The sequence below is a fragment of the Sciurus vulgaris genome (genome assembly GCF_902686455.1).
Source record: "Sciurus vulgaris genome assembly, chromosome: 6".
NCBI lineage: Eukaryota > Metazoa > Chordata > Mammalia > Rodentia > Sciuridae > Sciurus > Sciurus vulgaris.
The window spans coordinates 123,604-140,283 of NC_136466.1; the positions used below are offsets into that span (position 1 = coordinate 123,604).

General features: G+C 39.3%; 1 protein-coding gene across 7 annotated transcripts in view; it reads left to right on the forward strand.

Annotated features, from left to right (window-relative positions):
- LOC306663070 (uncharacterized protein) overlaps nt 1-16,680 on the forward strand; it is a 49,842-nt gene that overhangs the window by 7,314 nt on the left and 25,848 nt on the right. For 4 of the 7 annotated variants that reach the window (XM_079143413.1, XM_079143416.1, XM_079143418.1 and 1 more), the window contains exon 2: nt 4,360-4,417. The exons of 2 other annotated variants lie outside the window; for them this stretch is intronic. In XM_079143413.1, the coding sequence (XP_078999539.1) occupies nt 4,360-4,417 (58 nt within the window). Of the gene's footprint in view, nt 1-4,273; nt 4,418-16,680 lie in introns of all 7 variants that reach the window. One more of the 7 variants, XM_079143414.1, reaches the window with a different exon arrangement.

Consider the following 16,680-nt stretch of genomic DNA (forward strand, 5'->3'; position numbering starts at 1 on the left):
GGGCCAGTATCTAGAAACACAAACTAGACACAAAAAGAAAATAATGTGAAGAGACCTATCACAAGTGAAGAGGTTATATCAGCGATAAATACCAGCTACACACCAAGAAAGTCTCATGTGCCTATAATTCACCGGAGAATGCTACCAAACACTTGGAGACGTAAATATCAGTTCTTCCCCAGAGCTCCAAAACATGAATAGCAGAGGCGCTTCCCATCTCATTTTGTGAGTCAGAACTGCAGGGATGCACAAAGTACAAAACCACCACAAAAAAGTTCAGAGTATATCTTAAAATGTAGACTGGGAAGGCTGAGGCATGAGGATTGCAAGTTTGAGGCCAGCCTTGGCAGCTTAGTGAGACTATCTCAAAAACATTAAGGACTGAGAATAGCTCTGTGGTAGACCTCCTTTGGGTTCGATCCCCAGAATGAAAGGGGTTGGGAAGAGGTAGAGAAGGAGAAAGAAAGGGAGCAGGAGAAGGCGTAAGGGAGAGAGGGAGAGAGAGAAATATGCAAATACTTCAAAAATATAAACAAACAGAACCCATCAACATATAAAGAGAAGTATGTGCTCTCACATAGTTTGTTTATCCCTGGAATATAAGATGGATTAGTAGCCAAAAATCATTTAATATGGCATATCAGTACAGTTTTTAAAATATCACCTCAATAGATGGAGACAACAGGTTGACAAAATCCAAAACCTTTCATGATGAAGATTCAATAATATGGGGACTACTCAGGCTGAAAATGGGCTCATAAGATCCCATAGTTACTATTACACTTTATGATAAAATTTATTTTATAAGATTACAAAGAAGATAAACACATGCTATCTCATATATCTGTCCTTAGTTGTACTGGAGGTAGTAGTCAGGACAAGTGGAAAAAGAATTCTAAGATACATAGATTGGAAGAAGAGGACTAGGATCACATATTTACAGGTAACATGATGTATTTAGAAAATTAGAGAGAAATTCACTAAAAAACATTAGATTTAATAAAAAGTTTTGCAAAGTAAGAAGACATAATCAATGTATAAAATCACTTGTTTCTATATACAAGTAAAGAACAACCCAAAAATGAAGTTTGGGGAATAATTGCCATTATAATAATATTGAAAACAAAATACTACTAACTTTTTAAAATACTTTTTTAGTGTAGATGGACACAAACCATTTTTTAAAAAATTTTTATGTGATACTAAGGGTGGAACCCAGTGCTACATGTGCCAGGCAGGTACTGTGTACCACTGAGCTACAACCACAGTCCAGGAATAACTTTTTTAAAAGTTGTGAAAACTTGAACTTGAGTAATAGAACCTATGGCTTGTGCTGAGAACACCTGGCATCCTCCCTGAGCCACCTCTTCTTGCCTCTGAGGACTTCTCTTTTGTAGAGGGAGGAGAGGGGGTGCATTCTTGTCTTGTGTGGTATTATAAGCGGCTCAGAGTGAGGTCTGCACACCTAAGTTATCGCTACCTCCAGTTCTGTGGACAGAAGAACCAGGCCCACTAGGTGAAGGAATGACATCCCATATTCCAGAGGTGCTGCCAACTCCCCTCACCAACTGCCAATTACCTGTTTAAAGGATGCCCAGTAGATGCTTAAGAAAGCATGGTCCCAGATGTACAAAATCTGGCTCAGAAGCTCTGGAAATAGTGTGGTTGAGTTCAAGATGAAGATGATGATGGGGTAGGTCTTGAGCCTGCAAAGTGTGCAGTGTGAGTTCACTTTCTAGCTCTGCCACTGCAGGGTCTTCTCATTCCCTGACTGACACTCAGTTTACCCATGTGTAAGATGTGTGTGTTTATATTACTAGTGAATTCCACCGAATTCCCAGAGAAAGAGTTGTGAAGTGGGTGCTGAGCAGAGTTAGTATTTGTGGGATTTTTGTTGTTGTTCTAGGGATCAGACCCAAGGCCTCATACATGCCAAGGCAAACACTCTACCACTGAACTGCATTCTAACCCATCATATGATTTCTTGATGTCTCTTTGTCAAGAAAACTTTGAATCCCATCCTGCATTTCATAGCCTGCCTGGCACTCCTGGATTGAGTTTAGGGAGTTCATACAAGACCTCCCTTTCCAGGGACAGGGAGTTCTACAAGGCATATTGGGGTACTGGATGGTGGTTCTTTTTTGCTTTGAAACAAAGTAGTCCTTATGCAGTATGAGACAGGAGGCTTCATGACTAGGAATTCCATTCTAAAGAATATCTGAACATCTGCAATCTGAATCCTCTCTCTAGCAGCCCAGACCAGAGGCATAGGAGTCTTAGAAAGGAAAAGGTCTTGCTTTGAATGGACCAAATAATTATTGATAGTCCCACCCAATGTAATCAAGATTTGAGTGATACTCCAGAGGCTATCAAGGACGGGATGCTGTTTGGAAATTCTAGATCAACTTTGAGAAGGGCAGTGTGAGGTGGGCTGTGACCATTAGGGAAGGGTCTAGCAGGTATTGCTTATTCTTGGTACAGTGAGGGTGTGGCTGGGGTGGAAGGGCAGATCCAGTCTACATTGCCCCTTTCACACTCCCATAACCTCACTCTGTCCTCTTTATTTCCAGAATTAAGCTTCCAAACCTCGTCTTCACCACATTGTTCTCTAGACCTAGTGGTGCTCCCTATATCCTGGTGGTTCTTCCTAGTAATTCAGGAAGTTTGCCAGCATCTTTCTGGCTAATAAGAAAGGTAGAAAGTTGGATTTGTGGAAGTCAGTGAGTAGTACCAGGTCATGTGTTTTGTATGTGTTAGGCATCGTGGCTTTTTGACGAGTGTTAACTATTTTGCCACAATGAAGTCAAAACTGTTGTTAAATTTTTGAGATCAGTTTCAGAAATTGCAGTCAATTCAGAACAAATATTGTTTTAGAAGATTTCGCCTTGAACATGCTTTTCCTTTTAATCCCAGATTTTTTTGTGAATTGTATGAGCTCAGGGAGATAATACAAATTTTTTCTCACTTAATGTCTATAATCAGTTCTTGAAAATCATGATTGCTACAGCCAATAAGAGCCTATTTTTCCATTATTTAAAGTGGGAAATTAAGCTCAATCGCTTTTACTTCTAGTTTCTTAAAACAGTACAGTGGCAACACATAAGTGGTAGGATCATGATATAAAACTTTAGACATAGTTTTATGATTGCCAGACAGTTTGTTTGATTCCCATGGCCTCAGTGCCTGCAGTCTTGCTGAGGCTTATCTGGTTGATATTTATTATGCTTATGAAAACTCATAGGTGTGATTGTGAGGTTCTGTTGATTGTATTTGGTATATCATTAAGTTATTTCTCCACTGCTTTACCAGTATGTTAAAAACATTGAATACTGTAAGGTTACACAGGTATCTGTTTGTTACATAATGTATCACCAAAATTTTTCTGGGCTTAAAAAAAATGAAAACATTTCTTTGTTCATGATTCTATGCATCAGCATTTTGTACTGGATGCATCTGGGCAATTCTTTTGCTGGTGTTGACTGGAATCACAAATGAAGCATTAGTCATCTTGTCCCTTGACCGGCTGACTTCTTGAAGATGGCTTCACTCTTGTCTGCTGGTTTGTGCTGGCCATGTGTATCCAAAGATTAGCTCCAGACTCCTTCACAGAATGTCAGGCAGGATTCCAGGAAGGCAAATTGCAATGGGCAAATTCTTTTCAAAAACTATTTTCATCACATTTATTAGTGTTCTATTGGCCAGAGCAACTGAAATGGTGAAGCACAGGGTCATTGTGGAAAATGAAGATGCAGGGAGACACACGCTCGGGAGCCGTACTCAAAAGTGTTGTTCTGTCAGCATGTGTTATTCCTGTGCAGTCTTGGGGCAAAAGTGTTAGGTCGTAAGATGCATGCTTTGTACGAAATTTAAATATGTAAAATCAAGAGATGTTCTAGTAGAAACACTAGTACAGAGTGCTACACATCCATCTGTATTGGCAGGAAAACAGTTAACACTGCCCAGGTTTCATTGTACACCTTAAATTTTAGCAATTACATAGTGTTTCTTCCTTCACTTTAGTTTCATTAAACAACCTTAAAATTTTAAATTTTTTTCTTCATGTTAACATTATTACAAATCAGTGGGAAATAAGTATTTTCATTAACCTAAGGATAAATTGTATTTTTAATCTCTACCAATTAATAGAATTGTTAGTGTTCCTTCAACAAAACATGTTCAACAATTCTCACATATAAGGAAGTATATCCATATGGGAAGCTTTCTTGTTGGTTTCTAGCTTTTTTTTTTTTTTTTCTTTTTTCTTTTCCACCAGCTCCTGTGTAGAGATCTTTGCACAGTAGAACCTAGGAGCAAGGCACACCAACTCTCATGATTCCCTCTATTCACCTTGTCTTCCAGCTGTAATTCCACAGTCCTCTCTGTGTCTCCAAGAGCAAAGAAAATGAACACCATTGTGGTAAGTTATTTGTTTATTCCTCAGCTTGTTTTAGTGTATTTTAGGAACTTTTACTCCTTAATTCAAATGGGATTGGAATTAAATAAATCTAACAGAAGAGAAAAATGCACAAGCAAGCTAAAGTTGGCATGTTGATAGAGCCAGGTTATAAAACCTTGGAGCAATCTGAGCTGCATGTAACTTGGTTTCTGGTCTTTCTGATTGAATGGCCAAAAGACCTAGTTTATATGGCTGGCATCGACACTAAGAAGAGAACATGCTAAGTTCTCCTGGCATATATAGTCTAAAACAGAGGCTGTGGCTCGTGTAGATGATGTTGTGGACAGTGCTTCACTGCCAGACTGCAGACACACAGCATTCTGCCGTGTTAGGGAATCTGATGCTAAAACAAATCAGTTAAAACAGTTTTCTAGAGTTGCTAAAACAGTGTGGTCCCACAGAGCTTTTGAAAGACCTGGAATGTGTGGAGGATAGTCTGGTACAGGATCTTAAATAACTGTCCATACATTTCTACATTTTTTGTATGCTAGTCAAAACACAGAGTGTCCAAAGTTAATCTTTTCTGAAAAGTATGTCTAGTGCTCATCTGCACTCTAATGTGCCCTCCTTAGTCTTAGTTCAGTTTTTCAAACATTCACCAAGAATTTAAATGGTAGTCACCTTCAAAACCGTTCTCTCGTATCTGCCTTATTCAAGTCTTCTGTCATATCTGAAATTCCATGATACTCACCTTAAAGTTCTTTTGTTAGTGTCTGTCATGAATTTACTCATACTTTTTTCTCTTTTTCCCTGAATTCTACTTTTTTCTCCTTAACAAAGATTATCCAGGTGTTTTGTCCTGTTCCCCATTCATCCCACTCTGCCCTTCTTGTCTGATTGATCTTGGGGTGTTAGAGGTACCAGGGTGCCTCAAGGAATCAGACACATGCTCAGAAGCAGCTGGGCAAGGCAAACTTAACTTCTGCAGAGGGGTATGCTACTGAACACAGACTGACAAGCAAGCACACCTGGGCGGGCAGTCCACCTGTTTTTATCCTTAATGCAGCACTGCCCCTTACTCTGACAGGAGGAGCTCAGGGTCATGATCTATGGAATTGTGGTTAATTTTAAAATTGGGGAGGGCAAAGGGAAGGGCTAAGTTAAAATGGCTATGATTGGATACAGATTGGGAAGCTCCAGGTATTTAGATAAATAGGCCTTAGGTCGCCTTTCTTACATCAGTTTTACATTTAAGGCTAAATACTATATTCTAAAAATGGACCACTGGACTTCTTTTTCACACAGTGGTTTGAGACTCCTACATATTTCTCTGTTGTATGGACATCTTCCCCAGCCTTTAAAGCAATGGTTCACCTCCCCTGTAGGTCTTCAGAGGATACCTCAGACTCCACAAATCCTAAGTGAAAATTACAACTGCATCCTCAGTTCTTCCCCTCTATATGGTATTTCTACCAACTACACCCAAACCACCAAAGGGAACTTTGCCCTGGTACCTCCTGCCCCTCTTTGATCTTGAAGTCATCATTTGTCAAATCTGGCTGTTTTTGTTTCTTTTTTATTTTAGTACCTGTAATGCATTAAATTATAGGCACTAAAATAGTGAGGATCCCTTGGTCTAAACAGATAGAGTAGTAGTATTTTTAACATTGGAAATGTCAAGTTGGCAAGACATGAAGGGTGTGTTTGCTTAACAAAGATTTTCATCCTTTCATTAAGGGAAAAAGAAAAAAGTATGAGTAAGTTCATGGCAGAAACTAACAAAAGAGCCTCTTGAGCTGTGCTTCTAGCAAGCCAGTGTGATGAGGCCTAGGAGTAAGCACTCAGTAGGTGCAGTTTCAGTGAGAGTCGAGAAGGATACACAGAGAATAAACAGGGAGCAGTTCTTAATACCTTCCTTTTGCTTAAATATGATTAGGTTAGTTATCTTATAGAAAATTATTTCTATCAAAACTGTCTTGACTCTTAAAGATTGTATCTAATTTAGTCATTTCAACCAGTCACTTGAAAATCTGTAGAGAAAACAGATTTGTTATCACACAGACCTGTGGCTAAAACTTGGTTAAAAACAAAGTTCATTTTTTCCTTTAAAAAAATTTTTTTAATCAATACAGGAAAAAGTAAGAAGTTCTTTCTTGTAGCTTTTTTAGATGTTCAGCATGCCATTGTTACCTCTTGTCACCCAGGTGTCCAGTAGAGAGATTCCTGCTCTGTTTGACTGAAGTAGTACACATTGCTCAGCCTTTCCCTGCTCTCCCCAGCCTCTAGGAAACTACCACCCTGCCCTCCACTTCATGAGATCATGGTTTTTGAATTCTACATAAGCATGATCGTGCAGTACCTTTGTGTGCACCTGGCTTATGTATGATCTCCACTTCCACCCATGATGACACAGAGGACAGTGTCCTGTTCTCTTCTGTGGCTGAATAGTTCCATTGTGTATATACCACATTATCTTTATCCATTCATCTGTTGGTAGACATTTGTTGTTGGTGAACATGGAGCTGCTGGTCTCTCTGGCATATTGACCTCATTTCCTTTGGATATATATACTCAGTAATGGAACTGCTAGATCAGCTGGTAGTTCATTTTTCCCCTTTTGAAGAGCTGCTGTACTGTTTTCTATAATATCGGTTCTAATGTATGTTTTCACATTAGTGTGCAAGTGTTCCCTTGTCTCCACATCCTCACCAGTACCTGTTATCCTTATTGGTTTATATAGTAGCCATCTTTACTGATGTAAAGTGATATCTGATTGCACTCTGCTGATTATTTTGTTTGCTTTTAAAAAGCTTTTTAGTTTGTTTCCATTTTGTTTTATGTGCTTTAAGGGGTCACATACAAAAAAATCATTTCAATGTCCTGAAGCATTTTCCCTGTGATTTCTTCTAGTGGTTTCACAGTTTCAGGTCTTACAATTAAATCTGTAGTCCAGTTGGAGTTGATTTTTGTAACTGGTAAAAGACAAGGGTCTAGTTTCATTTTTCTGTATGTGGATATCCAGTTTTCCCAGCACCATTTGTTGAAAAGACCATCCTTTCTCCAACACATATTCTTAACACCTTTGTCAAAAATCAGGTGGCTGTGGCTGAGTGGATTTTCTTCTGGACTGACCATTCTGTTCCTGTGTTCATGCCAGTGCCTTACTGCTTAGATGACTGCAGCCTGTAGTATATTTTGACACCAGGTAGTGTAATGCCTCCTGCTTTGTTCTTTGTACTCACGTGGCTTTGGCCATCAAACATTTTTGTGGTTCCTTACGGGTATTAGAATTGTGTTTTCTAGTTTCATGAGGAATGTCTTTGATATTTTCATAGGGATTGCATTGAATCTGTGAATTATTTTTAGTACTATGGTCATTTTAACAACATTGAGTCTTCCAAACCATGTACACAGGGTGTCTTTCCACTTTGTGTCCTCTTCAGTTTCTTTCATCAGTGCTTTATAATTTTAATTGTATTTTGTTCATTGCATTTGTTTTACTTCATTGTATTTTCATTGTATTTCATATAATTTTCATAGGTATCTTATTTGTTTTGTAGCTATTGTAAATATATTGCTTTCTTGATTTTTCTTTCAGATCATTATTAGCAGGTAGTAGTGCTACTGTTTTTAGTATTTTGGTTTTTGTATCCTGCAACATTGCTGAATTCATTTATTGGTGGAGTTCATAGGGTTTTTTATAAAAAGATCTAGTCATCTAGAACCAGGGATAATTTGACTTCTTTTTTTCCAATTTGTATGTCTTTCTCCTACCTGATTGATTGCTCAAACTAGGACTTCCATAAGTATTTAATGCAAGGATAAAGTGTACACGTTTGTCTTATTCCAATCTTAGAAAGTTCTCAGCCTTTGTTGGCTTCTTATAAATGGCCTTTATTATGTTGAGGTACATTCCATTCTTGTGTTCAATTTTTTTATATCATTATTTTGGGGTTTTTTTTTTTTTTTTTTTTTTCTAATTCCTTGAAATGCAATGATAAGTTGTTTAGTTGAGGTCTTTTTGCTATGGGCATTGATTCCTATAAACTTTCCTCTTAGCACTGCTTTTCCTGTACCCCATAGGTTTTGTTATGTTGTGTCTCCATTTTAATTTGTTTCTGGAAACTTAAATTTCCTTCTTAATTTATACCTTGAGCCAATGTGTATTCTGAAGTAAGTGGTATAATTTCCATGTATTTACATAGTTTCCCAAGTTTTTCTTATTATTTCTTTATAGTTTTATTGCATTGTGGTTACTTGGTATAATTCTAGTGTTTAAAAATGTGCTGAGGGCTGGAGATATAACTCAGATGGTAGAGTGTTTGCCTTGCATGCACAAAGCCCTGGGTTTGATCCCCAGCACCACAAAAAATAAATAAATAAAAATGTGCTGAGGCTTGTTCAGTGGACTGTGATGTGATCGGTCCTTGAAAATATTCCAGTGCACTGCTGGGAAAATGTTTTTTTCTGCAGCTTTTGGGAGGAATGATCTGTAGATGCTTGGTGTGTGCATTTGGTTCTGCACTTTATGCAGGCACCACCTGAAGTGGACAGCTGCAGCAATACAACCCCTTTCGGTTACATCCCTGTGGACAGCGATGGAGGGAAGTTTTGTAGAGTGCAGAGCTTTTGGCACTGTGCCTGGTGGTACATTTGCTTGGAAGGAAGCAAGGCCAGATGTGCAGCTATTTACCAATTCATGAGCTGCAGCTAGTGGTTTGGCTGCATGGTCAGGGACTTGGAAGCAACATGTATCGGCCATCTGTTCATCACTGTGACAGAATCTCTGAGAAGCCAATCCATGGTTTTAGAGGTTTCAGTCCATGCTTGGCTGGTTCCTTCATTCCTGAGCATGAGATGATGCAGTGCAAGGGTGTGGTACAAGGGTGTGGTAGAGCAAAGCTGTTCAGCCCATGGGACCTGGGAAACAGTGAGAGAGGACAGGGCCAGGGACAAGTTAGAGTCCCCAAGGGCACTCCCCCAAGGACTCACTTCCTTCAGCCAAGTCCTACCCACCTCCTGTACTTTACACAATTTGTTTACATTGGACCACTTCCAGCATGAAAGGGTCAGCACTTAGTTCTTACTGGAATAGTCACTTATTCTAGGTATGGATTCTGTATATTAACCCTTCTGCCAAACTACCATCTGTGGACTTAGCAAATTCCTTACCCACCACCATGGTGTTCCTCACAGCAGTGCCTCTGACCAGAGAGCTCACATCACAACTAAAGCAGTGTGTAGTGGGCCCATGCTCCTGGAAATTGCTAGTCTTACTGTAATCCCCAGGATCCTGGAGTAGCTGGCTTGGTAGAACAGTGCCTTGGTCACTTGAAGACTCAGTTACAACACAGTTAGGTGGAATACCTTCTAGGACTGGGGCAAAGTTCTCCAGATTGTTGTATAGGTCCTGAATCAAAGTCCAATGTGTAGTTGTTCCTCCAAAAGCTAGGATTTACAGGTCCAGGATTAAGGGGAGGAGGTAGAAATAGTCATTCCCATTCCCCCTAGTAACCCACCAGGAAAACTTTTGCTTCCTGTCCCCATAATCTTAAGCTCTGGTGACTTATAGTTCCTGATGGGAAGAATACTTCTATCAGGAGTCGCAACAATTGTTCCATTGAAATGGAAGATAAGGCTTCCTCCTGGCCACTCAGGTCTCCCCATAGCTCTGAGTCAACAAGCTAAGGAACTTGCAGCATTGGCAGGCATGACTGGTGCAGGCAACCAAAGGGAAAGTGGACTCCTTTATGGTGGAGGAAGGGAAGAGTGTCTCTGGAGTGCAGGAAATTCCTTGGACAGTATGGTGGGCCCTCCCTTAAGGTCATGAACCCAATCCAGGTTGTGGGGCAAATGTCCCAGACTCTTCAGGAATTGAGGTGTGGGTTACCCCTCCAGGTAAAGAACCAGGGCCTGATGAGGTACTTGCTGAAGGCAGAGAGAATACAGAATGAGGTGGAAGGAAGTAACCTGTGTTCTCCTTATTGGTTGCCACTTTTTAGATGGTTGCTTCATGGTCCAGAGTATTCATCTTTGACTTACATTCTGCCTTATGGCAGTGTTGTGCCACTTTGTGGAAAATGTAAAAACTTCATAGTGATACACTTGCATTTATCTCTTCTGAGCTAACATTTTAATCCAGTGTGTCATAAACACAGCACACATTTTTATCTTGCTTCAAATGGTCAGTGACTTTTATAAAGAGTTTGAATGTAGACTCAAAGCATGTCTACTCCCATGTTTATCATTTCCAGCATTCTTTGTTCATTTGTATTGATCCAGATTTCTGTCATCCTTCCTGGTTTCTGTCAGTTTGATCAGAGGCATGCCTCGGTGTACTTAACTTCATGTTGTTTCCTGATTTAAGATATTCTGATATCCCCAAGACCATGATTCTGATGCTGACTGTAAGTTTTGGGGTCCCCAGAATCACCCTCCTGTACAATAATACCTATAAGCAATTTGCCTTTGTACTCATGGTTATGGTTTATTGTTATGAAAGGATCCACTAAAATTGACCAAGAGACCAACACATATAGCAAGGTCCAAGAGTCCTTTTGCATGAACTTCAGATTATTTTCTTTCAGTGTTGACCTGTTGTCTTTGGCTCTTTCTCCATACAACAGTGGCCTTTAACAGTCATGGGATATTAACATGAAGGCCATCTTATTCAGGCCCATTTTAGAGTCGTTTTAGGATCTAGTCACACTGACATCGTGTGTTTGACCTTAGTCTCCAGTACATCCCAAGTTCAAGCTGATATCACATGACTCGGGCCTATCATCACAGATCACATTGTACGCATGGACTGTCCGTGTGTCCAAAGGCTTAAGGTGAACCACATTCATACCAGGCAAGACACTCAGGGACAGAGAGAAAGTCCCCAGATCTGGGCAAAACCTGAAGGCAGAACCTTTCTTTGGGAAGAGTTCTTCACTATATAGTTTGTGATTTGTAGACAAGGCTTCTTGATTGAACGGGTTCTTAATTTTCATCACATTTAGAAAGTGTTTTCTGTGGTTGAATCCATGGGTGCAAGACACCCAGACACAGAGAGCTCCCTCTTTGAAAGTACAACCATGAGGTTGGTCACGTTCTCCCTGCTTCACAAACTGTGACCTTTTTAAGCTGCTGGAATTTTGTTAATTCTTTTAGGTGAAAAAAAAAAATGCATTGCAGTATATTTTTAATTTGTGTTTTTCAATTTTTGTCAGAATTCAAGCATGTCTTCATATTTTCAAAACTTCAGATCTGTGGAGGGTGGGGAGAGTGCCATGTCATTTTGGCTCACTTTTCATTGGGATGCTCTGTTTTTTCTTATTACTATAATACTTTATGGGGAAGGTAGTTTTTTTTGTGATGTGACTTGTTTTTCTTTTGACTTTGCTATGTGTTTTTTCTTTGTTCATAAGAGGAAATTTTTTTATGTATGCACTCAGGTTTCTCAATTTTTAGTTATATACTGAAAACATGTCCTTTCCTAACTGATAAAAAGCAGAGTAGTCCCATCATGTAATTCTTTACTTTTTATGCACTTACTAAATAGAGACACATTATTCAAGTGCTCATCTGTCCATCCCATGGATTCCCTGTAGGTTTGGGTTGTCATCTGTACACTGGAATGGTCTTCTCCAGATGATGCTTTTTGTGGGTTTTTAAAATATCAGGTGTAGTGACCTAGGTTGTGTTTTGGTAACTGCAACCTAAATTATTAAAGGGTCACACATTCCAGGTGTGCATCGACTCTCAGTAGCTATGGCAGCTTGACAGGTCGTTCTGGAGCATTCTGACCATGGCAACTGGAAGGAAAAGAGCAGTGGCTCAAATACCAGCTTTTACTGCTTATCAGAAGTGACAGTTCACTTCTGACATTCCCCTTGTCCAGTGTGAGTTACCTCCCCTTTCCAGGGTTCCTTTGTTGTGGGAGTGACAGCATATGGTCTTCTCTCAAAAACAAACAGCAGTTCAAACATGTGGGCTGGTATCACCACACCTGGAATTCCTCTTTCACATGTTTCTCACTTCCTCTCTCCTCATAGATACCCCTATGTCCCAACTGTTCAGCACTTTGCACTGTAATTCCAAGATCTCTGAACAATGCCTGGAGCTCATGTCACCCACACGTAAGCCCTCATGTTCCAGGGACTTGTGACCTACAAAGAGAAGGTTCATCCCACTGTGTACCCAGTATAGAAGGGTGATGTGTGAACAGGGCAGCAGGAAACTGGGGGAATGGGGAGGACACTAGAGTCATATCTTCATGGCATTTGAAACCCTGGGTAGGTGTTGAATCCCCTCTACCAAGAGTGGATGCCTTCCTTCATTAGCCTGGGTTCTGCACCTAGGGGCTCCTAGCCACTCTTCTTTACAGCAGTTCTCTCTGCTTCTGGAACTCTTTTCCTGTCACCCAGGTTGGTCTTGATGAGTGCCTTTCAATCTGTTATGTTCAAGGGTAGGGGGCCTTTTTTTTTTTTTTTGTTTTGTTTTTTTTTTTTTTTTTTTTTTTTTTTTTTATTCATTTTGTTTCTTTTTGTTGGTTGCTACTGGGTTTGGAAACCCAGAGGCGCTTTACTACTGAGCTGCATCCCCAGCACTTTTTAATTTTATTTTGAAACAGGGTCTCCCTAAGTTACCTAGGCTGGCCTTGAACTTGCATCTTCCTGCCTCAACTACTCCTCAGAGTAACTAGGTCTACACACATGCTCCCCCATGCCTGGTTGATTGTTTTTATGATGGTATGACTCTTAACAAGTATAGATAGATTGATAGATTTATGTCTTTATCATTCTACCTATCTCTGTTGTTTTTAGTGTTTTGTTTTTTGGTTTTTTTTTTTTTTTTTTTTTGAGATATGCCTTTGTGGGGTTTATCCCCAAAGTTAATGTGTTTTTTTTCTACCTCAAAATTTTCTTAGGAGGACTCCATTCTAAATCTCTAAATCTTTCCTCTATTTCATTTTACCTGTGGAGGTAAATTTAATCTAGTCACAGGTCTTAACAATATCATAAAATTAATTTTTTTACTTGTCATTTGTTGCTTTTTGAAGGCTTTTTTGTATTTTTTTCTGTGAGAGCTATGAGAGACAACTTTAAAAATTTTAAATAGTAAAATAAGAAATGAAAAATGCTTTCAGAATTTTGGAATCCTACATGTTCTTACATTTCTAATAGTTTCTTATTCTCTTTTATTCTTACTTCAACATTGCTTTTTCTTTCATGAATTCAGCATTATGACATTTTACTAAACAGTGAAAGTAACTGAAATATACTGCTCTCATTCTGCTTTTCAGCCTCTTTTCCTTTTGCTGTAAGTGCATGAGGCAAACACATGACTTAGTAACACATTGCATAGTTGCTGTTATTCTAAGTAGTGCATGAGTGACAGCTGCCTTAGGTAGCACTGTGGACAGGCAGTGAGTCACTTGGTACTGTTTTAGCCCTTCATTTAGCATTGATAGCACGGATCACCAGCTTTGCACTGATCATTGTCATTGCTTGTGGTGTTGGTTTTGTTGTTATGGTGCTAATTAATTTCCCAGGTAGACCAGAAGCATATTTATTTTTGACTTACAGTTCCTGTGCTTGAAGGGTCAGAGAAGGGTTTGTTGCTCTTTGCTTCAGAGTATCAGAGCGAAGAGTATTTCTGTATGTAGCATTGTTAGCTCTCGGGGGGAAAAAAGGAAGACCATGGATCCACAGCTGTGTGTACGGCTCCTACAACTTCTGAGATCACCTCACCTCATCCAAATGCCTTCAATCAGCTAAAAGCAAGTGGGGAAATATAAACCTACTTGAGTTTCACTGAAAGAGGATATTTAAACTTTCTTCAGAGAAAGTGTAATAACAAATGCAATGGATAAACTGTGTCTCCAAGGAATTTATATGTTGAAGTCTATTGCTAAAGCCAAATGTTACTTCACTGGAGATGAGGCTTTTAGGAGGTAACTGGCTAAATGAGGCCCTCAGTGCTGGTCCTAACCTCAAAGGATTGGTGGCCTCCACTGTGTGAGTGCACATCAAGAAGGCAGCCATGTAAAGCCAGGAGTGGATAGGGATACTTCCTCAGGACTAAACAGCTGGCCCTTGCATCCTGGGCTTTTTGAGGGCGCAGTGACTCAGAGAACCTAAGAGAGGCTTAAGGAAAAGATGAAGATGTTAACAGCAGCAGGACCTCAGGGCAACTGAAGCCACCTGAGTGGGTGAAATGGCTCAGGGAGAACCTGAGAGACTGAAGAAGAATGGAAACCTGATGGAATCCAAGGGAACGTGAACAGCAAGGAAGGGAGAGCAACAGGCCATGAAAACTGATGATTTATAAATATGTGTTCTAGGAATTAAGGAAAGGAAAATATTAAGAAGTCAGTGTATTTAATTATATTCATAGTTCTATAGAAAAAATCCTATGATCATCCACGTAGGTATGCAGAAGGTATCTAAAAATTAAGATCCCTCAGTAACAGAGAACTCAGGACATTCTTGTTCACACGATGAGTGCATGTCTCCATGCCTAAAAGGCAGCATGACCAGGGAAACAAGAACGGCTAAAGATGCTGCCTCGCTGCGACTGTTTCCCACTATAGGAAAAGTACTAGTTAATTTAAATAAGAGAAACTCAAAAATGAGAAAGATTATGATACCCATGTAATTTATACCTAAACCACAAGAGAGTATCCTCAAAATTATTCTACTAAGAACATTCAATAAATTAACATTCAACAAAATAGCAACAATTTCAAAAAAAGAATAGAACCTGGGATCAGATAACCAGATAGCTGGACTTGGAAGATGGGATCAGGTAACTAGGTAACTTGGTTTGGGGAGATGGGATCAGGTAATTATATATCTTGTTGGAGAACTTAAGCATAATTTTGAAAAGTTCAGTTGGAATTCTGGCATAAACCTTTTATTTTTTTGTTTGTTTACTTGCACTGGGAATTGAACCCAGGGTCTTACGCTAGGCCAGTGCTCTACCCTGGCCTCTAAATCTTTTAAAATAAATTTGCTGTTTTTGAAAATTACACAGGAAAAATATGTTCCATGTTTAAAAAAGAAATGAAAATATAATTGAACTTTTTAAAATTTAATTTTATTTTTTTAATTTGTTCTGATTAGTTACACATGACAGCAGAATACATTTGGACTCATTGTATACAAATGGAGTACAACTTTTCATTTCTGGGGTTGTACCTGATTCAGAGTCACACCATTCGTGCACACAGGGTAATGTTTGTCTCATTCCACCATCTTTCCCACCCTCCTCCCTCCCCTCTGCCCTATCCAAAGTTTCTCATTCTTCCCTTGCTCCCCTCCCCCCATTATGGATTGGCATCCACTTATCAGAGAAAACATTTGGTCTTTGGTTTCTTGGGATTGGCTTACTTCACTTAGCATGATATTCTCCAACTTCATCCATTACTTGCAAATGCCATAATTTTATTTTTCTTTAAGATTGAGCAATATTCCATTGTGTATATATGTACCACAGTTTCTTTATCCATTCATCTATTGAAGGGCATCTAGATTGGTTCCACAGTTTAGCTATTGTGAATTGAGCTGTTATAAACATTGATGTGACTGTGTTACTGTAGTATGCTGACTTTAAGTCCTTTGGGTATAGACTGAGGAGCAGGATAGCTGGGTCAAATGGTGGTTCCATTCCAATTTTTCTAAGGAATCTCCATGCTGCTTTTCAGAGTGGTTGCACCAATTTGCAGTCCCACCTGCAACGTGTGCGTGTTCCTCTTTCCCCACATCCTTGCCAACACTAATTGTTGCTTGTATTCATGATAATTGCAATTCTGACTGGTGTAAGAGGAAATCTTAAAGTAGTTTTGATTTGCATTTCTCTAATTGTTAGAGATGTTGAACATTTTTTCATATATTTGTGGATTGATTGTGTATCTTCTGTGAAGTGTTTGCTCAGTTCCTTAGCCCATTTATTGATTGGGTCATTTGATTTTTTTGGTATTAAGTTGTTTTAGTTTTTTATACATCCTGGAGATTAGTGCTCTATCTGATGTGCTTGTGGTAAAGATTTTCTCCCATTCTGTAGGCTCACTCTTCCCATTATTGTTTTTTTGTTTGTTTGTTTGTTTGTTTTGCTGAGAAGCAGCTTTTTAGTTTGAATGCATCCCATTTCTGATTCTTAATTTTATTTCTTGCACTTTAGGAGTCTTGTTAAGGAAGTCAGGTCCTAAGTTAACATGATGAAGATTTGGGCCTGCTTTTTCTTCTATTAGGTGCAGGGTCTCTGGTCTAATTCCAGGTCCTTGATCCACTTTGAGT